Source organism: Eschrichtius robustus, chromosome 15, assembly GCF_028021215.1.
Source record: "Eschrichtius robustus isolate mEscRob2 chromosome 15, mEscRob2.pri, whole genome shotgun sequence".
NCBI lineage: Eukaryota > Metazoa > Chordata > Mammalia > Artiodactyla > Eschrichtiidae > Eschrichtius > Eschrichtius robustus.
Window position 1 is genome coordinate 60,911,105 of NC_090838.1, and position 23,449 is coordinate 60,934,553.

At 48.6% G+C, this 23,449-nt stretch overlaps 1 protein-coding gene across 1 annotated transcript in view; it reads right to left on the reverse strand.

Moving 5' to 3' along the window:
- Window positions 1-2,218: 2,218 nt before the first annotated feature.
- The window catches only part of ADD2 (adducin 2), a 104,619-nt gene continuing 83,388 nt past the window's right edge, over window positions 2,219-23,449 (reverse strand). Inside the window, exons 10-16 of the mRNA XM_068564129.1 lie at window positions 21,072-21,248; window positions 17,037-17,294; window positions 15,513-15,632; window positions 14,586-14,675; window positions 12,477-12,624; window positions 10,669-10,794; window positions 2,219-4,188 (exon numbers count right to left, since the gene is read on the reverse strand). Coding sequence (XP_068420230.1) covers window positions 3,881-4,188; window positions 10,669-10,794; window positions 12,477-12,624; window positions 14,586-14,675; window positions 15,513-15,632; window positions 17,037-17,294; window positions 21,072-21,248 — 1,227 coding nt within the window. The 3' untranslated portion in view covers window positions 2,219-3,880. The remainder of the gene's footprint in view (window positions 4,189-10,668; window positions 10,795-12,476; window positions 12,625-14,585; window positions 14,676-15,512; window positions 15,633-17,036; window positions 17,295-21,071; window positions 21,249-23,449) is intronic.

Consider the following 23,449-nt stretch of genomic DNA (forward strand, 5'->3'; position numbering starts at 1 on the left):
GAGGGTTGAGGGAGGTTATTTTCATCTGTATAACCTGGCTGAAGTCGGACAGTGACTTGGGTCACCTGCAGGCCAGGAGGCTCTTATGGAGCCCAGATCTGGGCTGGTCTCTTGGCAGTGCTTTTTGCAAAGTTTGAGGAAAGGTCACGTGGTGTGGATGGTCCTCACACATCACTGCTGGGTACCGGTCACCAGTGCAGGGGGAGTCACTGGCGCCAAGCTTGCATCTCTGTAACAACCTCTGCCTCCGCACTCCCACCCCTGCCCCTCTTCCCAAGGAAACAGGCTCAGAAACCTCTCCACTCCTCAGCTCAGCATCTATAACATAACGTGTTTGTCCACATTTTGTCATCCTTTTCCACAGCATATCCAAGCTTTACTAGAAACCATCCTATCACCTAACAATGCTGAGCTCCTCACATGTACATTTTTCTCCAGACAGACACTGGCCAAAGTATTCAGCCAACTTGTATTCAGAGCCAAAGAATAAGTCCCTTCCTCTCACCCTAAGAGCCTGTGGTCTTGTTTGAATGGCACATCTGCTTCAGCAGCACTGAGCACCTGGCCTCGAGCCTGGAGCCAGGCCAGCCGCATCCTATACGTGCAGGAGGAGGAGAAATGGGCAGGGTGACCTGACAGCTCTCCCAGCAACTCTACACCAAGACAAAACAGAACTGGAAGCTGCGCTGAGCATTAGCTCTCTGAATAGTTCCCTCTCCTTGTTGAAAAGCTCTCTTAAGATGCCTTATCTAAAGAATGTCATGGGAATGAATTCTGTGCTCCCAGCTCACTATTTGCTATAAAGGAAAAGGCAGTGTAAGGCAGGCCACGACATCCGTTCCAGTTTCCGAAAGGCCTCCTTGCGGAGACCTCCCATGCCTCCAGCGCTGCCCCCTGCAGTCAGTTCTCCGCTCAGTCACCAAAGGAATTTTTCTAAGATGCAACCTGCTCACGATCTACCCTGACCACAAGCCCTCAGCAGCTCCAAACCCCGTTCATGATAAAGTCCCACTCCCCCACACCTTCTACAAGTTTTTTTATGACCCACCCCTGCCCACCTGTGAAGTGAACCCCATCGCCTGACTCACACTTTCTGTCCCGGCCGCACTGAATTACTCCACGGACGCGTCATGGCGTTTCATGCTTCCGTGCCTTTGCACGTGCTCGTCCCTCATCACCAGTGTCCTACTAATCCTCTTGTCCTCCTGGAAAATTCCTTTTTGTTTTGAAAACCTAACTTAACCCTCACTCCTTTCAGGAAGGTTTCTCTGGCCTGGAAGATAGCCAATCAATGCTTCCTTACACCTCCTCTGCACCCTTGCCCGTTCTGTAACTTGTTTACATTCTTCCTAGACTTAGGAACCTCCTTCAGGCAGGGACCATGTCCTGCCCTCAAGCTTGGTCCATGACCTAAGCTCATGCGTGGTTTTTGAATGCATGGGGAAAGAACAGATGGATGGATATGAGGTGGCCCCATGGCATAAACTCCTGCAAGGCCCTGGCACGTTCACCTAAATGAGGCCTCCCTGTTTTAAAGGGAATAAAGAGAATGTGTTGAAAGCAAAGAGTCTGTTGACATCATCTCTGAGCGACAACCACTCAAACATAAAAAGCTGCATCAGTGGTTGGGTCCCCTCTACCTTTCTCTTAACACTGCCTGCTGCTGATTTTTCTAGTCACAACGATTGTTTTCTTTTAATGTCAGCATAATGCCTGCTGCTTAGTGGATGCTTAACAAATATTGGGATGAATGAATGAATGTGAAATCTTCATTTTTTTAAAAGAAGGCATCAAAGGAGTGGCTTTGAAAGGCATTTGCCGTGTCACAGACTTTTCTGTCTTGGGTTGTCCGTCACAAGACTTGACTCAATCAGAAGCAGAACAGAGAGATGGGTCTGGGTAGCAGTTAGGAATCTGCTCTAGGGACACACAGTATTTGTGTTTTCCTTAGTCATGTGTCAGTTTCCTTCCTTCTCAAGAAATAGCCCAATGATGATGGTGTTTCCTGCCCCAACCAGAAGGCTCTGGCCTCTCCTTTGTCAGAGGTCCACACTGGCCCTGTCACAGCCCACATTCACCAGGAACTTACTGTGCGCTGATCGGGGAGAACACAGGTGGTTTCCTACCTTCACTTCAAGTGCTAACATTATGCAGTGGAGACCAGTCACAGAAACGAAACGGTCCAGGACTAAAACAACCACCCTCGGAGATTAAAGTTTTCTGATCATCATAGCTGTTAAGTGCAAAGGCTCTGGACTCAGACGGACCTGGGTTCAAATCCAGGCTCTGAATCTTTCTAGCCAAGTCACTGGAACAAGTCAATTATCCTTTGGGGGGCTCAGTTCTCTGACCCATAAAATGGGAATAATCTGACCCACATCACAGAATTATCACGAGGGTTAAAGGATATAGTGTATGTGAAGCCTGCACAGTGTGTGTGTGTGTGTGTGTGTGCGTGTGTGTGTGTGTGTGTGTGTGTTGTAGTAAGTGCTCAAAAATGGAAAACTATGATTAAGAACTTTCAAAAATACTTTGACAATATTCAGGACAGAAAGGGAAAATATTCTTTGAAGACACTGTGCTTTAAAGAGAATGGATTGTCTATTTTTTAGGAGTCAATGGTGCTCATAAATCAAAGCCCCAGGGAAGAGTATGAAAAGATAGTGACGGCATCTAAAAAAATAGCTGTGGCTCTTACAGGCCCCAGGATTGATGGGCAGACAGTGACAGGGCCAGGGACACCCAAGCCTTTCTCTGAGAGCTGGTCTGAGAGGATTAATCCTGAACGGCTCACCTCATTCTCCTCTGCTGGGTCTAGAGTGACTGAGTCAGAACCCAGAGGAGCCAAGGTCAAGGGGCCAAGTGTAAGATGCCAGTTCCAGGCTGTGAGCCAGGGCTTCTAGGTCTAAGGGAAGGTCAGGGGATCCCAGATGCCGGACCGGAGGGGGACAGAGTGAGCTGTGCCGCCCTGAGAGTCAGGCAATGCTTGAAAGGCATCGCATATCCACGCTGTCCTGGTCCTCCTTGTACAGCCCAAAGCCAACAGAGGATCGAAATTTCCCCAAATTTCGGCCCTGCTCATGACAGAAGTTTTTCCTAAGCTAAATTTCGTTTTAGTTTTGAAGCGCCTGAGATGCACAATTCAAATGGGTCAGGTTCCTGGCTTCTTATATTGATCGAACCATCCTCCACATTGTGGCTGATCTGGCTGCCCTCACGTCTGCCCTCTCTTACAACAATTCCGGCCGTCATTCCAGAGGTTCCATGAAGAAAGCTCGGGGTTAGTGGTTGGGGGAGCACAAGCTAAGCCATCAGCCCTTGGGAACAAGGATTAACTTCTGGTGGAGGGGACGGGTCCACTTGTGTGGTTACTGTGAGCAGCAGGGCAGTTACCCTATGGGAAAGAGAAGAGAGGTTTCTAAACATAGTGACAGCTCCGTGAGCAGGAGGTTGGGTTCACGCAAGGACAAGGGCCTTGCTCAGGGAAGCCTCGACCTGTCTGATTTGGGTCTGATTTGTGAGAGCTTGCGGCTGACTTTGGCCCCTCGTCCCGGGCTCAGATCGGGGGCAGCGTCCTCACAAGGGCGGCCCACAGCGAGGCAGTGTCGTGCAGTGGAAAGAGCACTGGGCTGGGAGCCAGAAGACCTGACTTCCAGGGCAGGCTCCGCCACGAACCAGCTGCATGACCTTGGGAAAGTCACCTGATTTCTGTGGGGCAACTGTAAAATGAGGGGTTGGTGGGGTAATCTCTAAGTGTCCCATCAGAGTGTGATCCAGGGCCTATTCGACCCCTCCTTGGCCCCGTGCTTCCAGGGACAGAGATGGGAGACGGTGAGGGAGGGGAGGGGGGACGCAGATGGGAGCCCCAGGGGGCTGCGCATCAGGACTCCACTTTCTCCTTCTTTTTGCTCTTCTTCAGGAAGGACGGGGTGCGGAATTTCTTCTTCTTCTTTGAGGGAGACTTGGAAGGCGAGCCCTCTGGGGACATGGGGCCACTGGTGACTGACTCTGTTTTGTCCTTCGAGGTATCGACATCCGTGTCGGCGCTGGTGGTCATCCGGCTGAGGCTTTTGCTGAGGATGTCCTCTGCCGTCCGCTCGTCCTCCCTGCCGTTGACCACCACTCCTTCTGGCTGCGTCGCTTCCGGCTCTGTGGTGGCTTTGCTTGTTTCCGTCTTCTTAGCGTCTTCTAGAAAAAGATCCAAAGACGTGACCCATAAGATTTCATTCAGGCGAGAGCTTCAACCTGGGGCTAACAGAACCATTTCTAGGCAATTATATAAAGGAAGTCTAGAGCAAAGAGAGGGGCCGGCTGACATGGTAAGGGGAAAGGGGTAGGCAGGGTTCTCTCCCAAACAGGAGAGAACAGGCCCTTGGCAGGCCAGGGACTCTGGGCTCTTGCCTACAAATGTAAACAGGTAGTGATCTCCAGACACGGCAGCAGCCCAGCAAGGGCCCGGTTGGGAGCTTTCCTAGGAGCGGACAGAACAAGGGAACAGACGCAGACTACAGAGAGGCTGTAGGAAGGGGAGGGCAGTGTCATGGACAACTCAGGGGACGCATCTAAGAATTGTTGCAACTGGTTCAGTTTCACTAGTAAAAATATGGAAATGACATGTTTTCATACCCATTTCATTTCCTACACCACTGAGGAACTTTTGAAAAATCGAGAGTATCTTCCCAGTAGGCAGAGAGGGGCAGGCAGAGGGAGGGTGGAATTCCCTGAGTGGCATGGACCCTACAGATTGCCACCCTATTCAAGGCCAGGAATGAAACCCTCCTGTCGCCCTTTCTCCTCCTTCCCACTCTCATCCCACCCTGCTTCCACTCAAGCTTTGAAATGCCTGGATGGGGAAGGAGGAGGGAAAATTCTAAAACTGTAGACTTTGAAAAGTAGAAAGGAAGGTAAAGATCATCTAGCTCCTCCCCATTTTACAGATAGGAAAACTGAGTAAAGCAGTAAAAGCGGGCAGACCTCAGCTTCCTGCCATCCCAGCCTAGTGTTCTTTTCACTACGTGAAACTGAGAGGGGTGTGTGTGATTGTGCATGTGTGTGAGTGTGCATGTGTGTGAGTGTGAGGGATATCACACCACAAGAAAGTGGGAGTGTGGGAGCTGGGGAAGGTGGGAGACTGGTGTCACTTACAGACAGAGTGGGGCAAGATAGATGTCTTGGGAAAAGGCTAGGGTTCTTGACGGGGTAAAGACTGGAGAAATGTCTGGTTACATGGAAGATGGGACAGAGGGGGGTAAATTTGGGAACAGTTAGCATGGGCTAGTTTAACTATCTGAGTAAGCAAACGTCTTCTCCAATAACTCCTGAGGACTGTCTCCTCTTAGTACTGAAGACCTTGGCTCTGGCTTCCATTCTTCCTACTGTCTGGCCCGCATCCTGCCATCATCCAGCTACCAAGTCCTCTAATGCCCTTGACTCCAATGGCCCTTACTGCCCTCCCGCCCACCATGCATTCCCATGGTCATCACTGGCCATTCTCTTGAATGCAGAAAAGCAGTCCAGACACAGCCTTCCCCCTGACCGCTCCCCTCTCCTCTCTTCACCTGCTTTTGGCCTCATCAACCCTCTGGTCCCTGGACCCCTCCTTGCCATTGCAGTCTGTTTCCCTCTATCTGGACCACCCTTCTCTCTCTTCTCTGTGTCCCCAACCATCACCCACACAATCAATCAGCTTGAGTGTTACCCTCCCCTTAAAGTCTTTCCTGGTCCCATCCCTGCTTCCAGGTAGAATTTGTCACTCCTTCCTTTCGGCCCCTAGTAGATAAATTTCCATCACAGTGACTGTAAAACAATCACTTCTTTTTTATGCCTATCTCTCCCCTCAAAACTGAAATAAATCAGACAAGACTGTGTTTAATTATCTACGTGACTAGCTTATAGGAGGTACTCAAAAAATGGTTGTGGAATCCATGAATGGTTGAATGCATAAGCAAACAAATGAACATGTGAATGGTTTTAGTCTAACCAAGCTAACACCATACCTCACCTTCTTTCTTGTCTGTCCCAGCCTGAGCCTTCTACGCTGAACTGGACCCAACCTTGTAAACAAACAGCAGCCCTGCATGCTGGCCTTTGTCTCATGTACCTAGTCCCCTGTTCCCACTCTCGGCCTCCTGGGCTCTTGTACCTCCAATGGCCCCTCACTTGGATGACCCGTGAGGACGTGTTTCTCAAGTCACACCCTCTCAGATGATTTTGTTACCTGCCTTCTAGCTCCACGAACACAACTATGGATCAGAGGACCCCCCCATTCTGCCCAGGTGCCATTTCCTGCCCTGTGGTGATAGGTATCCTCGCCCCAGCAGTGGCCTTCACCCATGCCTGCCCCTTTAGCTGCATCTGCAAATGCAGCCCCTGCTGGCTTGCTCTAGGAGAGCACACCAGGATTCTTCTCCCCAGCCAGAAAACAAGGCCACACCGGGCATGCCACCAGCATCTCACAGAGCTCCCGCACCATGAATTGTCTGGGGAGCACCAGCAAATGGAACGTGGGGCTGGGAGGCGCCATGGGCCTTGGAGGAGTTGGGTTCCAGACCGAGGTCACCACTCCCTCAGCGGGAGGGGACAGAGACCCCTGGAGGGTGCAGTTGGCCAAGAGAAAGGGCAGCAGTCAAGGCTCTAGAAATAAATACTTATTGGGCCCCAGTAAGGAAAGTATCAAGGACCAGCTCTGAGAGCCCAGATCCCTCCTTTGTTAACAGCCCACGACAGTTAAGGTCAGAACTACCTGGGTCTTCAGCTATTTGAAGGGCCCCAGGAGCTGCGGCAGATGCGAACTCACCTTCTAGCATCTCCTAAGATGAACCACTGGCTTCCTCTCCTAGATGGGGCACTTGGAGCTCTGGGAGTAGGAGACAGGTGTAGGGTGGGTGGAATGGGGTGGAGGCTGGAAAATTGGGGGATCTATCCAAGGACGGTGGCCAGGAAGCAGAGGGGAATAGGGAGAGTGGATTTGGAACAAGATTGGACTTGGCAGCCCGGGTCCATAGCCACACCCTTGCGGCTTGGGAAGAGCTGAAATGCTTGAAGAGGCTGGAGGAGGAAGGGGAGGTGCTTTGGTAGGGAGATGCCGAGCTTGTTTGGGTACCTACCTCTCAGACTGGATTTCTCACTATCCCTTGGTATCCAAACACTTGCCTCTCAGTCCTCTGATGTCCCCTTCCAGAAATGCCCACTCCCTGGACAGCCCACTCTACTCTTATCTGCCAGTCCAAGCATATATCTCCCCAAGGTCCGGTTCCAGCCTCCCTTGACATTTGACAATGATTTTGCCCTTCTCTAAACCTACCACCAATATATTAATTTTACACTTGAGTGTGGTCCCCTCCCCACACTGAATCTGGGCTGGCCCTGTGGCTTGGAGAAACCAACAGAATGCAGAGGAAGTGCCACTGAGCCAGCCTCAGGCCGAAGAATTAAGAAGGCCCAGCAGCTTCTGCTTCTATAGTTTGGAGAGCCTTCAGGCACCATGTGTAAAGTCCAACCGCCTTGATGGAAACACAGATGGAGAGGCCACATGGAAAGGACCTACAGTTATGTGGAGAGACAGACAGACAGACAGAGAGACAGAGAAAGAGGCCCAGCCATTCCACTGTCCCAGCTGAGCCCAGCCTTCCAGCTGCCCCTGACAAGGCACCTGACATGTGAGTGCACCAAGTTGGAAGTTCTAGCTTAGTCAGGCAACCAGATGACTGCAGCCCCAGCTGACATCAGTGGAGAAGAAGAACCACCCTGCTGAGCCTAGTCAACCCACAGAAGAACTAATTTCCATAAACCAGTTCTCATTAGGCACTATGATTTAATAATTATCTACTGCTGCATAGCAAACCACACCAAAACTCAGTGGCTTAAAACAGCAAGCAGCGTAGTATCTCTCACAATCCTGAGAACACAGTACATAATGAGAACTCATTTATGAAAGCACAATACAAGGTCCTTTTATATTTATGAGCTCATTTTATCCTGATAACAATGCTGTAAGTTAGGAAAGGCAAGGATTCATGTTAGTCCCCCATTCTGCAGTGTTGTTATGCAACTTATTTGAGATGGCTAAATTAGTAAGTGACAGAGCTGATCTTCTGATGTTGAATGCAGGGCTATTTCTTTGCAGGCATAGCCAGTGGTCCTGAGGGGCCCCTGGGGGGATTGAGTCAGCAGGGGCAGGGACAGTCAGGAGCCAGTCACAGAGAAGGTGATGACAGAGATGGCCAGATGTGAGAGAAGAGGACTGGAAGGACTCCTTCAGAGAGGCTGAGGGGGTAGGAGTCAGGGAGACAGATGAGGAGTGACGTTGAGGTGAATTAGCACAAGAGGATTTGAGAGCATGGTGACAAATGGTGAAAAAGTCATTCCTGATCCGATGGGTGAGCTACATGTCAAAGTGCAGACGCTACTCAGGGGGTCAGCCCTGTTGCCCTGAGGAGCTGGGCAAGCCAATGGGCAGCCTGGCCAAGGCCACCCAGCCCCACTTCACACCGGTCACCCCAGACAGCTCCAACTGGTGCCTCTTCACGCGGGGAAGGCACCAAGGAGGTCCACGCTCCCCAGCTCTGCCTGTGTTACAGGAAGACTCTTCTCTAACACCTCAACTAGAGTGTGCCTCTCCATGGAGCGTAGATTTGGGCCAGAGAGAAGCAGGAATCCTGCTGCAGTGGGAACGACGTCAGGCGGTGGGAAAGCAGTGATCTCACCCCTCACACCCCTCTCCTCCCCCCTTCTGTCCCACTGAGTAGCAGAGGTCACTCTAAGGGGCTCCCAACAGCCTAAATGAAATTGCCACCCCTTGTCCCACTCCTGCCACCAGCCTCCTCTCCAGTGGGCTCGCCTTCCTGCAGTTGGTGCAGGGATGCTGCAGACGGCAGTCAGGCCGGGTGCTCTCTGCATCCAGATAAGGCAGTTGGTTCCCAAGGCCATTCAGGCTCTGGCCCCCAGCCCTAGAAGAGGTCATGGGCTCCTTAGAGTGGCCCATGCACTAGGAAGGGGGGGTGCAGATGTGCTCCCGAGGGCCACAAGCCCTCCGCCAAAGCGGGCGTCCAGCAGCTGGCCCAAGGCCCATTCACTGTGGGTGGCATGTCCCATGCAAGTACAGGAGTGTGTTAGTGCACAGGTATGACCTATGTGTGTCTATCCTAGAGGGATGCCTAAACCATGCACAGCACATGTGGAATTGGTCATGACCTTTATGGTCAGGAAACCTCCCGAAGGCAGGGTTGTGAGCGGCAAAAGAAAAAACTGAGGAGCAACATATTTCCTTTGTAACCGTTGTCCCTCCCCCATTGCACGTATTGGAGTGAGTTAGTAAACAGCCTCTCTGTAATTACTACAGAGACAAGTATTCAGAATCGGAGGAAACTCCCTCGATGAAGGCACAAACGGGAAGAGAAAGGAAGACGTTGTGGAGGCAGGTTGACAACACCACAATGAGACACAATGAACACAGTCATGGGACATCCACTTGGGGCTCTGGCCTCAAGCAGATGGGTTTCCTCTGCCAATGCTGGGCCTGTGCTCAAGGCAGCAGTTCACTTACGGAGGGAGCTCAGGGTTGGGGACTCGAGCTGCATCCACACGTGTGGCCATTCTACCCAGGAGGGGGAAGGTTCTATCAGGACACCCAACTGCTACTGTCTGCCTGGGGTTCAGCCCTCCCTGGTGAGGGCTCACAGTTGGGGTGGCGTGCCCCAGGGGAGGAGCATTCATGCCCCGGAGCGATTCCAGGAGCTCATTAAAGACACTTGCATGATCTAGGAGGTTTGGACTATCATATTATTATCCATCATATGTATATTATTAATCATAACCATAATTAGATCTTATATTTAAATCATGCTTTTACTCTTTCCAAGTATGTCTTCATCTACACCTTCGCTTATATATATAAGAACCTTAAAAGGGGAAAATATTAGTAGCCCCATCTGACAGACAAGGAAACTGAGGCATGGAGATTATCTGATTTTCTAAAATCAACAGTTGAGTTGGGCCTAGAACTCAGTTCTCTAAACTAGTATCTAATAAAGTGGTTTTCAACCTGGGCTACACATTAGATTCACCTGGAGAGATCTTACAACTCCAGGCGGCACACCCCCATGCCCACTCCTAGACCACTGAACCCAGAAACCCCTGCGGTGGGACCCCAGCAGGCGTCAGGGATTGTAAAGCTCCCCAGGTGATCCCAATGTGCAGCCAAGGTTGAGAATGACACCATCAACCTCACCTGGGGGCTTGCCAGAAATGCAGGGTCTCAGGTCCCACCCCAGACCTACTGTGTCTTCATTTTAACATTTGATCCCTGGGTGATCCCTGTGAACATTAAAGTCTGAGCACTGGGCTGGTGCATCTAGAAAGGCCCATCAGCCAACCTGGCCTGAGTGAGAGATGAGAAGACTGTGGGTCAATCATTAACTTACTCAGCATTGCTTAGACTCAGCTTAACCTGTAAGGTGTATTGTCACAGCTTGTGAACGGAACAAGCTTAAAATTGGTAACCCCTGTTTCAGGTTCCCTAGAAACAGCAGAGGGGAGAGTCTCCCGTAGGAGGGCAACATCTGTTGAAAGGCAGGTGCCCTGCAGTGCATACCTGCCCACGCTCTACGCAGACCCCCTTCTCGGCCTGAGGAGGCGCCTCCTCCCTCCCAGCTGCTCAGCTCCACTCACCGTCCACAGACTTGGAGGGAGAGCCCACGGGGCTCTTCGTCTCTGACTTGGCCGGGCTCTGAGCTGGAGAAGCAGGTGCAGACTTTACAGGTGAGCCAGGCTCCTCAGGGGCGGGTTCTTTCTCTCCTGAAAATACAGAAAGCCAGCTCAGGATAGAGGTCAAGGAGAGGAGAGGTGGGCAGACCGAGAGTGCTTTAAAACAACTGCTTTCTTCTGCTTGGTCCTCATTTCTCCTGGCTGGAGTTAGCTGCTTCCTCTAGCTTTAAAAAAAAATTTCTGCTACATCCTGGGGGAGGTAAATGGGAGGAGTCGGAGTCCTGTTCCGTTTCCTCCATCACAGGACATCTTTGGATGGACTATGTAACCCCTGATGTGGACGGCAAGACTGCAGGGGAACTCCCGCCCACGATTTGTTTGCATGTAGCTTATTTATTATTTATCTAATTTACATGTCCGGTCCAAACACTCTCTAGAGACAAAAAGCACCATATTTTTCTATCTACTTTTTCGATTGGCACCAAGAACTCCAAGCAAGCTAACTCCAAGAAAGCCGGCTAGGATTCTTCTAGTGCCTTTGTTCCTAGGAAGATGGCTGACTCTGGGTGGGGACGGGGGCTGTGGAAGAGGGCCCTGCCCTGAGGGAATGAAAGCCTTGCCTGGTGGACAAAACCAAGAGCTGAATTCTGTGTCTCAGACCCCAAGTGCACTTGAAGCAAAGAGAAGGGACAGCTCCATGTGGCGGACAGAGAGGGCTTCCTGGCTGGAGGGGGTTTGCCACAGAGGCCGAAGTGCAGATAATACTGAATCAGGCTAGCCAAGAAGAGAAACTCTGTCAGGAAGGGACAAAGGCATGAACAAGCTATCAAGAGTATGACTGCTTAGGACTCAGCATGGAGAGATGGGCTTGACTGAGATTCTGACAGAAAGGACTCAGCTGCTGGATTCTGACATAAAGGACTCAGTTCTGATCGCCAGGCTAAGCGGTTTATACCAAATCTGATAGATCATCAATAATTATGATCGGGGGCTTCCCTGGTGGCGCAGTGGTTGGGAGTCTGCCTGCCAATGCGGCGGACACGGGTTCGAGCCCTGGTCTGGGAAGATCCCACATGCCGCGGAGCAACTGGGCCCGTGAGCCACAATTACTGAGCCTGCGCGTCTGGAGCCTGTGCTCCGCAACAAGAGAGGCCGCGATAGTGAGAGGCCCACGCACCGCGATGAAGAGTGGCCCCCACTTGCCGCAACTGGAGAAAGCCCTCGCACAGAAATGAAGACCCAACACGGCCGTAAATAATAAATAAATAAATAAATAATAAAATAAAAAAATAATTATGATCACTATTATAATGAACATATTATTACAGCTAACATTTGTCTGGTGTCTACTGACCTAGGCCCTATTCATAGGCACTATCCTAAGCACTCCTCACGGATTAACTCCTTATTCCCGGGTGAGAGGGTCAGTGGGGTCACGGTGGCACCACCGTGTAACTGTCAGGCACGAGCCATGAGGGGCATTGTTGTGATTAATAAAATCATGCTGATAAGAATATTATTTGGTGATGGAGCAGGAAGGTCAAATCGAGGACATGACAGAGAAGAGACAGAGAGAAGCAAATGAAGATTGAAAAGGAATGCGAGACAAGGCTGGATTGAGCCCTGGGGGCCCTGGCGGGCAGGAAGGAAGGGGGTCCAGGCTGCTGGCGGGGAGTGAGGGCCATGGTTTGCTCTGCTGCCTCTCTGGGTGCCCCGAGCTCTCCCCTCCGCCCTGGGAGGTCCTGAAGCACCAGCATCCCGGGGTTATTTACCATCGAGTTCTAGCTTCTTCCTCTCCACCTCTTTCTTGTACTCCTCCAGCTCCTGGTCCGTGAGTTGGCTGAAGGGGTTGGGCACTATCTCCTCGGCCTCGTCTTTGGTATCCGCCTGGCCCTGGGACATCAGCTGGCTCTCTGTGGACTGAAAGTTAACCACAGAGTGTGTCGCTCTCTGAACGCTGCAGTCGGGGCCCAGGCCCGAGCTTCCTTTCAGACTCATGGGGCTGCCAGTGGTCTTGCTAGGGACAGCGTGGCATGCAGCTCCATGGCAACAGCTCGGGGCCTCGGGGTAGGGGTTGTTCACTCCGTCCCACGGCTACCTCACCCCAAGACCCGGCTTCTTTGTAACCGCCTGGATGAACGCAGAGGGTCCTCCCTCTGCCCTGGAAATAAAATCAAAGAATGCTCCCCAGCAGAAGGAAGACACACCTTTATTGCGATCTCTCCTGTGGACGCTTGCCAGCCGTCACCGTGCAAATACAGCGGGCGGCCTGCAGTCAGTCAGCCAAAACCCAGCATGCAAAGCGTTGGCTCAACCAGTGTCCCGCCAGCCGCTCCCCACCATGCACCCCACCACCCCGCATCAGCAGCACAAGCCACGGCACCCAGCAGTAAGTCATATGCAGAACACACAGTGGCTTTGGCGTTCTCCGTCCAAACTGTTAGTCCTGTTTTGCACACAGTCATAAATAACAAGGGGGCCAAGGTCCTGAACCTTGGATCTTCAACCCGCCTGTACTGCAGGTCCCTGAAGGGACATTGGCAAAATCACTGTGTTTCACCCTCTCTGGGGAGCCCCTGGCTCTGGGGAGCTCACCAGCTGGGCCTTGGGTAAGCTTCGGGAATCCTTTGATCCCTCTAGCTCGGGACAGTTCAGACTCCATAGTCCTTTATCCTAACTCAGCATCCTCATCTCGGCCTTTGGGAATTCAGTGCTCTGGAGCCAAGGAGCCAAAGAAAGTGGTGGTGGGGGGGATGTGAGCCTGGGCAGCTGGCCCACACCACACACTCCAGGCCATCTGTCTCTAGCTCATCAAGTCTTTTGATGATGGGCCCATGGGCTCCTTCCAAAAGAAGGCAGCACTGGGCCTATCTTAAAGAATCATGGGGTTCAAAAGAGTCCAAGACCAGGATCCCAAGAAGAGGGACTCCAAGGAGAGCACTCGGTATAAATGGCAGTTTTTAACAATTTTGCTCATAGTATTGAACTCCCACCTCCCCCCCACTATCGTGGGGTATTTCTATCCTTGACCCTGTAGCACATTTGATGTTCCTCGTCTTGGCTGAGCTGAGGTGGGGTGGAGGTGATGACATAACCTTCACACTTCCCCCTGCCAAGGGGCACCCACCTGGTGGGTTGCAGCCTGATCTGAAATCATGACATCACCTCAGTTTGCTCTGCAGAGAGGAATGGGCCCTGTATCCCCCGCCCCTGCCCTTACTGCTAAGAAAGATGCCATTGCTACTTTGCAATGAGCAGCAATGGTTTCCAACACAAGCCAGAAGTCTGACCTTCACCCCTTTTGCTAAGCGCTAAACAAAAACTTTTCTATCTCAAGCAGGGAAACAAGTTTATATTTTCTAACTCTACGTGTGTTTGTGTGGGCAACCCACTGCCCCTTCCCATCCTGTAGGAAGGAGTACCAGTCCTTATATACACGTCTGCCCTCTGAGAGCCTGTGAGCATCTTCCCAGAGCTACGGCCTGATGACGCTTTTTCCACGCACAGAGGCCAGAACCGCTCAGGGCAGGCAGGCCTGGAGCCGCTGGGAGAGGCCAGCCGCGCTCCTGAGAGGCCACTCTGCGGGGCACTGACAGAGGGCAGAGGGGAGCTCCAAGGGGGAGGCATAGAAGCCGCATCACTCCCGTGGGCGGGCTGGGCTGCTCTTCCCCTGCCTGGCGCCCACGGCGGGGGGGGGGGGGGCGATGATACACTGTCCCCAGTCCTCACAGCGTCCGTTTTGCAGCAAGAGCACCAGTGCCCAAGATCACAGGGGAAGGTGGGCATATAAGGACTCAGGGGTCCTGCTGCCCAGCCCCAGGCACTGCAGACCCAGAAGGCAAACAGGTTTCCCCTCCAGACAAGGGCAGCGTCTGCTGTACCGGGCTTCGGCTCTTCTCAGCGATGACACTCGCCAGCAGCTGGGACTGAGGCCCCGCCGACTTCACATCCTGTCGGTTTTGTTCTCGAAGCTGCGTGGAAAGGGATGGAGAGAGTGAGCTAGCTGTCCAGCGTCAGGGTGTGGAGTTGGGAGGGAGCATCCCCGGGGCACACTAGAAAGGCCGCCCAAGGGGGCAGATGTAACACATCACGTCCACTCTGAGACAGTCTGTCTCCACGTCTGCTCCAGAGTGAATGAGAAGTTTATGTAGAGCACCAGATTCTCATTAACCGTGAGCAGGTCATTGAGATAATAAAGAGCGAAATGAGGCATAGTAGATCCTTGAGGGAGAGTCTCAATTTTTAATATTCCTGTGAAGTCCCTGAGGAATTGGTGTAAACTGCAGATTCCTGGGGGGCCACCCCACGCATACTGAATCTCAGTCCCACGGGAGGAGGGGTGGGAGTGACCCAGGAATCTGCCCTTCAGAGGACCACACGCTGAAACACTGTTCTGGGAACATACCCGACCTATGGAAGGTGGTCTGTTACAAGTTAAGTTTTTAAAGTAACGTTAGAAATATAAGTGAGTGAACTGTAAAGCAAAGGTAGAGAAATAAACACAAAGGATTTTGCAATCTTGAAAATGAGCCAAAGGGAAATAGCATAAAATTTGTAAAAGTTCGATTTGCGGGCTGGTCTCTTAGACACATCTAACGTCTAAAGCTAGCACCTCTCTATTTGAGGGTTACACAGGACTACGAAAGCACAGCGCTTAGCACTGTGCCTGGAATATGGCCAATAAATGGTAGTTTCTTTTCCATAAGAGGCATCTGGGATGTTGGTAAGTCAGGCGCATCCTGGGGACCCCCCCCCACCCCCACTCCTTTGAGGGAGAAAAGATGGGAGGTAATTAGCTATCACCTTACCTTGTTGCGCATGTCCAGCACTTCTTGGGGGTCAGTATACAGAGGCACAAATTGGTTTGGGTTTTCGATCCGTATGGGCATGCCACTGCTGGATTTCTCCACCTCGTCGGCCTTCATCCACTGAACACACACAAGGCCCGGTGGGTAAGGCAAAGGCATATGGCTCACCACCCCCCCTAGTGGTCCACCCCATGAGATCTGGGCCGACCAGCCTACATGCAAGTCAGCAAGCCTAGACAAACACGTTCCCTCCTCTTGGGCCTCTTTGATGTCTGTCTCCCAGAGCAGAGATGGGACAGCAAATGACCCAGCAACCAAAGAAAGGCCCCAGATCAATGGCCATAAAGAACACTTAAGAGGAGGGACAGAGCCTTGGTGCCAGCTTTGACAGACAGGCAGTCACTGGTGTTGTAGTATTAGATGACTCATGGATGTTAATTTGCAGGGCTTTTTTTTTTTTTTTTTTTTTTTTTTTTTTTAACGAAGAGCTATTCTATTTGGCTGCCAGCTACTTTGTTGGTGAAAATCAAATTAAGAGCCAGGGTGTGTGATGAGGGAGAGAGAGAAAAAGAGCACACAATTTGTAAAAACTCAATCTGTGGGCAGGTCTCACACATCTAACGTCTAAAGCAAGCACCTCTCTACAGAAGAGGGTTATAAAGGGAGTGGACAACGTAATAAAGCAAGTAGCCCACGCACCTTCTGGTTTTGCATCAGATGGTCAGTTCAAATGTTGGGTACCTCTCCCTTGAATTTCCCAGAAGCCCCTTCCAGATATGGGAGCAAAACGCTTTCACGCTGCTGGGAGTGACCTGGTCCAGCCACCCTCTGGACCAAAAACTCAGCATAGGGGTGCAAGAAACAGGTGATCTGCTCTGTAGGCATGAGAAGCTGCTCCCAGGTGCCCAATAGGAAGACAGGACTAGTGCAGGCCCAGGGGAGGTTTGCTGTTCCCTTTTTTTTTTTTTTTTTTTTTTTTTTTTTTTTTTTTAGATTTGCTGATTGTCCTATTGAAGAACATTGCAAGATGTGCATATTCAGAATCACATGGACACTTTAGGTTGGTTTGGTATAGCAGACATGGACCTTGTATTGTGAGTAGATACTGGATAGTGTGAGGGGAAAAAAAAACCCTCAGAAATCTTTGCTGTTTTCACAATTTGCATGTATGACATTTGCAAGTACAGATTTTGGCAGCTTCAAGTTTCTCTGTCCAGGGAAATTAGATTAAAGAAGTCAAAGTTTATTACAGAGTTGAATGGTTAGCTTAAACAACCTTAATAAAGCCTTGGGCAACAAAGCTTCATTCCCCAATGGAGAAAAGTACACTGCATACTAGATGAGTGATAATTTTATCTGACTCATTCAACTGTGTGTAGGAGAATTCCACAAAACAAACAGGGCATTATTTTTCCATTTTCTGCACTTGCTGTTTCCCTTTTAAAGCGGCTGAGCCCACACAGGTAGCCGGGCACTCTCCTTCCACCCCAATCTCCCCAGCGGAGCCCCCTCTGCCCTCCTTACTGTGGTCTTTGGCCGGGGGCTGCCCATGCTCCTCTGGACCTCGTCGGCCACGTTGACCCGCAGGTAGGTGTTGGGCGTGTTGAGCCAGCGGGTCTTCTCCTTCTGCTGCTTCTGGGCGTGTTGCCTCAGGGCGGGCACCGGAGTGCCATCCTCCTCAAACACGAAGGCTGTGACCGTGGCTGGAATCTCCACCTCACTTTTGTGTTTGGTTTTCTCTTGAACAAAGGGGTAGCGGTAGGTGTAGCCTGTTCTGTAACCCTAAAAAAGGACAAAAATAGAACCACATGTGGTGGGGAAAATGGTCAGTTACATGCCTGCTCGCCCACTCACACGCTTTACCCCGTTCCATCTAAAGGACTCAGTTTAACCCAAAGTCTCTGTAATACAACCCATGCCTTGCCGCGCCTCTGGTGTATTTCACAATTGTTCCCTGTGTTGGTCCCCCAACCCCTCCCCTCCTCCACCCCAACAAGCCCTCTGATCAGGGATGAGAAAGTCCCCAGAATCTTGTGGACCAGACAGAGCTCCAGCTTTTGGTCTGGTCCAGTAGTTCTCAACACAACAGAATCATGCGGGAGCTTTAAAAATGTGGATGCCTGGGATCACCTCAGAGTTTCCCATTTCATTGGACAGTGGTGCAATCTGGGCTACAGGATTTTAAAAAGTTTCCCAGCTGATTCTAACAGTAGCCCTCCCTTCCTCGACTCTGAGGCTTCTTGACTATTTTTCTCTTGGGACCCCTAACTCTGACTCAAGAATATCCCTGTCTCCTAAGCAAGCATGTCCCCCAAAGGTGGACTGTTAACTCAGAATGAACACTCGGGAATCTTAACAGCTGCTGGGGCAATTCTCGGCTCTGCCTGTCATCTTTTTTATTAAAATTAAAGTGGCATTAAAAAGAAAGTGGATTACGAAAAAAGTACAGAGCCATGTAGAAAAATTAAGCAATATAAAAAACATAAGGAAAAAGTGGGTTTTATGCAAAAATCTCATCCCCAGAGACAACCACTAAAAATCCTTTCAGTCATCTCTCTAAGCACACATGTACAAATGCATGTATGTAAATATACAGGCTATATAATTAATGCATCCTATAATATATATAAAACAGTATATAAATGGACTGTACCACATAAGCAGCTTTTTAAAAAATTGAGATATCATTGACATGTAACTTTATGTTAGTTTCAGGTGTGCAACATAGTGATTCAATATCTGTATGTATTATATGTGTAACTGAATCACTTGGCTGTACACCTGAAATTAACACACTGTAAATCAACTATACCTCAATTTAAAAAAATTTGTATGTATTGTGAAATGATTACCACGAGTCTAATTAACAGCCAGCACCTCTCATAGTTACAATTTTTTTCTTGTGATGAGAACTTCTAAGATCTACTCTTCTAGCAACTTTCAAATATATAATACAGTATTAATAACTGTAGTCACCATGCTGTGATTTATCACGTCCGTCTTCCCAAAACACTGAGCCAATTTACACTTCTGCCAATTGTGCTGGAGTTCCCAGTTCTCGTCTCCTTTCCCCACACTGAATATTGTTGAGGTTTAAAAAAAAATCCTTGGCAATCAGATGGGTTAAAAGTAAAATCCTCTACTTTTGTTTTGTTCTTTTTTGGATTACTAGTAAGACTGGATATTTTTGATTACATTTAATGGCCTCTTGAATATCTTCCTTTGTAAACTGGGTTCTCAGTTCATTTTTCTATTGTGATGTTCATCTTTTTCATATTGATTTGTAATACCTCCTTTTACAGTAAAGATATGAATCTTTTGACTGTCACAGATGTTGCAAATATTTTCCCCATACTTTGTCTTTTAGCTTTGTTTATATGGTGGGTGGGGTGGTTTATAAAAATACAAATTCTGAATTTTAATGTAATCATATCTGTCAATATTTGGCATCACGATTTCAGACTTTCCTGCCATGCTTGACAAGGTCTTTCCCAACACAAGAGCATTAAAACTATTAATCTATGTTTTTAAATACCTATATGAATTTCCTTTCCATGTTTAAATTTTTGACAAATCAGGGATTTATCTTGTTGAAGGGACAAGGTAGTAATCCACCTTAGTTTTATTTCCCAGATGGCTAACAGTCTATCTTTTTCCCACAGATTTATAAGATGGCTGTTCATCCTGTGTTAAATTTTCATGCATTTGGGATCTATTTCTGGATTCTCTAAGCTGTAGCATTGATTGGCCTGTCCATTCTGGACTAGTGCTTCTCCCTTTAGTGACTCAAGCCTTATCACACTTTACCATGTGGTGGTAATCACTCTTCTTTTTATAGGATTTTCCGAGCCATTCTGAATTTCACCTGAAAGAACATTTTGCTAAGTCCTTATACCTTCCCCCACTTTTGAGGAAATTACATTGAGTTTATCGATTAATTTGGAAAAGTTACCCTACTGAAGTTTTTAACCAAGAATAAATTATAGCTCTTCACTGATTTCAGGTTTTCTCTGATGTCTGTTGGTAAAATTTTACAGTTGCCTTTAAAGGGGTTCTGCTTAAAGTTTGATTCTGCTGCATTTGCAAATAGGATTATTTTCTCATTATATTTTCATTGTTTTGTTTCAAAATTTAATGGCAATTCTTCTAGTGTTTCACCATGATACTGGTGCTTGTTTTGAGAAAAAAATCATTTTAATCATGTTAAATAAATGGCTTCCTATCCTACTTAACAGCTATTATTTTTATAAATCAATATTAAATTTTTATCAAATAACTTTTGATCTCAAAGTGATCAGAAGGTTTATATTCTTTGACTCATTGATATCATGAAATATATTTAAAAGATTTATAATATTAAACCATCCTTCAATACTAGGAATGAGCCCTCACTTGGTTATTGTGTATTATTATTCTAATGTTATGCTGGATACTATTTGCTAGTTTTCATGCAGCATTTTTCATCAACTCAAAGTGAGATTGGTCTGAATGTGTTATAATTGTTATGATTTGGTTTCCTTCTTTCACTCTTAACTGCAACAGTTTAAATAGCATAAGAATAGTCTGTCTCTTAAAGGTCTGAAAGAATTTCTGCATGAAACCACTTGGTCCTGGTGCTTTATTTAGGCATAGTGACTCACACAAATGTTAACAGGGGTTGTATTTCCATTGTGGAGTGTACCTTTCACCATTATAAAGTGACCCTCATGCTCAGCCTGGTACTAAAGTGGAAATGATTCGGAGGAACTGGGAGCAGAAGAAAAGGACTGATTATTGCAATGACCCAGACACAACAAAGAGAGGGTCCAAAGTAGTAGCAGTGAGGGGGAGGGGTAAATGATATAGAAATGTCACAGAGATAGGTTTCATCTTCCCTTTTCTGAGCAATCTAAGAAGTCAGAGTCTCTTCCTGCAATTAGCTCCTCACTGTATATGCTTTCCTCTTTTTCTTGAATTGTCTCCTATTTACGTCATATATCATCAATTAAATTGTTAGCTCCAGAAGGAAGGATGTCTTATAATTCTTTGGATCCTTTAAAGCCCACTCCTGGACATATACCAGTTAACTCCCTACCTGATTGATTGATTCATTCATTACAATAGGGTATTGTTATAATGCTGCTCACCAGGAACAGGGAAATTAATGGCATTATGTGTTTTCCGCGTTAAAGTCATGAGATTAGAAAGAAAGACAGAACTAACTGCAAAAGAGCAGTGAACCAAGCCACAGCATGAGAGAGGCTCTGTGGTCCTGATTTTTGCTGGATTACCACCTCTCATACCAACCAAGGGCTTCCTATCCCTTCTCTAAAGAGCACCCTGCAGGTATGATAACATCCAACAGCCCTTGGAAAAGGGGTGGCAAAGTCCACCATTTGAGAAAACTCAACTACTATTAGAATGACCACACTTTCTAAGTCAAGCGGCCGATCAAGGGGCTTTAACAAATTAACTGTGATGCTGGCAGTTCTCACGCCCACCGAATGCTTCATACTGACTGGTTTTGGGGGAGCTAAGCCGCAAAGGACTGGCCTGGGAGGACAATGGCAGGAAACTCACCAGATTGTCCAGCATCCTCATGAGGGCCTCGAACTCGTGCTCCCCCAGCCGGCTCTTCTGCATGGGCCCGAAGGTGCTCCCCGCCCACTGCACGGAGCCCACCTCGTGAGGCCGGTGCTTCTCCTGCTCCAGCAGGATGAGGTTCTCCACGCCCCCCGCGCTGGACAGAGCAGACACCTGCGCAAAGGGCAGAGAACGCTCAGCTCACACACACACGTGTGTGCGCGTGTACCTGTGCTCCTCGGTGTAACAGAGAATGGAGATCGGGGAAGATTAGAAACAGAAATGTCTGGAAAACTGAGCTGTAGTTGGTTTTTTCCTCCCAGAGGAAAGCCACTCCAAACTTGTAGGGCATGTGCCCATTTCCAGGGAAAGAGGTATTAGTATTTCTTTCCTAATGTCAGTTCTTAGGGGGACATAGCAAGTGTTAAACCTTAAGAATAAAACAATGCAGAGTACTGAAAAATTACCTGGGACACAGACCAACCTCAAATTGTGATTATTTCTGGGGAAGGAGGGAAGATGAGAAAGGGGACTTCAATTCTTGTCTGTAATATTTTACTTCTTGCAGACGAAAATGCCATTGATATTTGTTAAATCTGGTTGGTAGCAGGTGTCTATTATATGACTCTCTGCACTTTTCTGTGTGTCTGAAATATCTCCCCTTAAAAAAAAAATAAAGTCACTTGAAAGAAATAAGCTGCCTTCCAGGCCAGTGAAATATGAGTGTAGCTGCATATTGGGCTGAATTAACAGGTCTAAAGGCAGAAGACCCTCCATGACGGGGTTAGCCAGTCAAGGAAGCCCAGAAAGAGGAGACACATGAAATGCTGACAGTCTCAGCCGGGCACTGTGTAGGGCTTAGGAAGCTTTTACCAGCAGACTTAGAGCGTTTGTCCCACTGTCACGGCTCCATGGGGAGGGGACAATACAGGTGGCTACAGGCAACGGACTCTGACTTTTAGGGCAAGTGGTGTGTGTATAAAGCAGGTAATTTTAGAACAAGCCTAAAAACATTCATGAATCCAACTAATCTTATTTTCTAATTCCATGCTCATCTAAAAGCACATTCTATTTACTCCCTGTATCTGCCACTCAGATATAATTGGTCATGGTTTGGCTTCCTGGGTAAGTCCAGAGAGAGATGGTGGTTTCCAAGTATTGTAGGTAGTGAAGCTGGAGTTTTACACTGCACATCAAGACCCCAGCATTCTGATTAATATTTGATATCTCATGTAAACCTGCTTGTTATGGGGGAACAGCTCTGATTATATAAATTTTCAGTGTTCCAGTTTTTGTGCCAGTTATTGTTTTACTGAAAATGAAAAGAATCCAATGTAGTTTGCTGACAAACACAGGTCTATGAACCCATGAGGATCCTGGACACACTCCAGAGTGTGTTAAATTCACCAGTGCAACACATGGCCCCTGTGAGACTTCCTAGAGGTCAGCCAGGCAGCCTTTCCAAGGTGACCCCCATCACTCTGTGAAGAGGAAGAAGCAAGAACAAGCATTTCCATGCCCTCTTCATCCAAGGCATGTGTCCTACGGAAGCCTCCATTTTTATCTTAAAAAGACGACTCCACACCCTACAAATATAGAGACTTCGAGGCCTTTTATTCCATTCTCTCACCAAAAATGAGTCCTTGTCTAGTATCCCTAGAAGTGGTCGGCTCCACGCCTGGGAAGGCAGCCTATTATACTGTTGTCCAAGTGTTAGAAGGGTTACAGTGAGTTGATATAGATTACCCTGAGTTGAAATCTACCTTTTTATTATGTTCATTCACTGGTCCCAGTTCTGCCCTCTGCTGACCGTGTTTTCTAATTCTGAAGTCCCTCACACCTGGCACTGAGGCTGAGCGCCTGGAAACGCACTCTCAAAGGTAGTGAATCCCAGCTGGTTGATCAATTACCAAGTTCATCCTGGACCCCTGGCCAAGGCAGGGCTCCAGCTCTGGGACCCTGAAACCCTAACTTGAAGTGCCAGCTCCCTGAGGAGAGGTCCCAACCTGTCAGCTGACCTTTCCCACCGACGCTTGCTTTCCTGAGAGGCAGGGCAATGTAGCGTTTAGGACATAGGACCTGGGTACCAGGCTGTCTGGGTTTGGATCCTGGCTCTGCCACCTACTTGCTGTGTGACTTTGAGCAGCTATTTACCTTCCCTGTGCCTCAGCTTTCTCATCTGTAAAATGAAAATAGTATCTACCTCGTGAGGATTATTTAAGGTAATATTTGTAAAGCACTTAGAACAGCACCTGGTGCATACGGAGTGCCATAGAAACATTTATGATAAATAAATTCTGAGGTTTTACCATGAAAGGCTGAGAAGCAATACCCCCTGGAGACTGGTCATTCATAGGGGAGGAGAAAACTGCCCA